This window comes from Buceros rhinoceros, unplaced genomic scaffold, assembly GCF_000710305.1.
Source record: "Buceros rhinoceros silvestris isolate BGI_N320 unplaced genomic scaffold, ASM71030v1 scaffold46506, whole genome shotgun sequence".
Taxonomy (NCBI): Eukaryota; Metazoa; Chordata; class Aves; order Bucerotiformes; family Bucerotidae; genus Buceros; species Buceros rhinoceros.
The window spans coordinates 1-470 of NW_010418996.1; the positions used below are offsets into that span (position 1 = coordinate 1).

General features: G+C 41.7%; 1 protein-coding gene across 1 annotated transcript in view; it reads right to left on the reverse strand.

Moving 5' to 3' along the window:
- Window positions 1-167: 167 nt before the first annotated feature.
- Window positions 168-470, reverse strand: part of LOC104495722 (T-box transcription factor TBX20-like) — a gene marked incomplete at both ends in the record, with an annotated part of 1,606 nt that continues 1,303 nt past the window's right edge. The window contains one exon of the mRNA XM_010138723.1: window positions 168-332. Coding sequence (XP_010137025.1) covers window positions 168-332 — 165 coding nt within the window. The remainder of the gene's footprint in view (window positions 333-470) is intronic.

The window sequence follows — 470 nt, forward strand, 5'->3', positions numbered from 1 at the left end:
CTTTAGCCAGCTTTGCAACCAACTCCATTGAGCGCAAACCAAAATCTCAGAGCACTGTACAAACAGTGAGAAAAGATTAATAGCAGGTATTTGTCGAAGGAGAACAACAGCAACAACAACAAAAAGTAAAGAAAAGAAAAGAAGGAGCAGCAGTAAAATCCACAAACCTTGCAGGGAGCGGAGGGTCAGCTTTTCCAGCCACTAACCAGGAAGACCTGTGGTAGGCGTATCTATATCTTTTATTGTCCACAGGAACTATATCCATTAACACAATGTACTTGGCTTCAGGATCCACCCCCGAGAAGGAAACCCTGATCGTAGGAAACATTCTCCTGGAAAAAAGGCAAATCCGCAAATAAATCCGGGGCGGGGGGAGAACAGATGTAACAGAGCTTCTGCAAAGCTGCTAAGAGTAAGAATTTTATTTAAAACAGCTGAAAAAAAAAATTGAAGTGTCTATTAATTCTGCT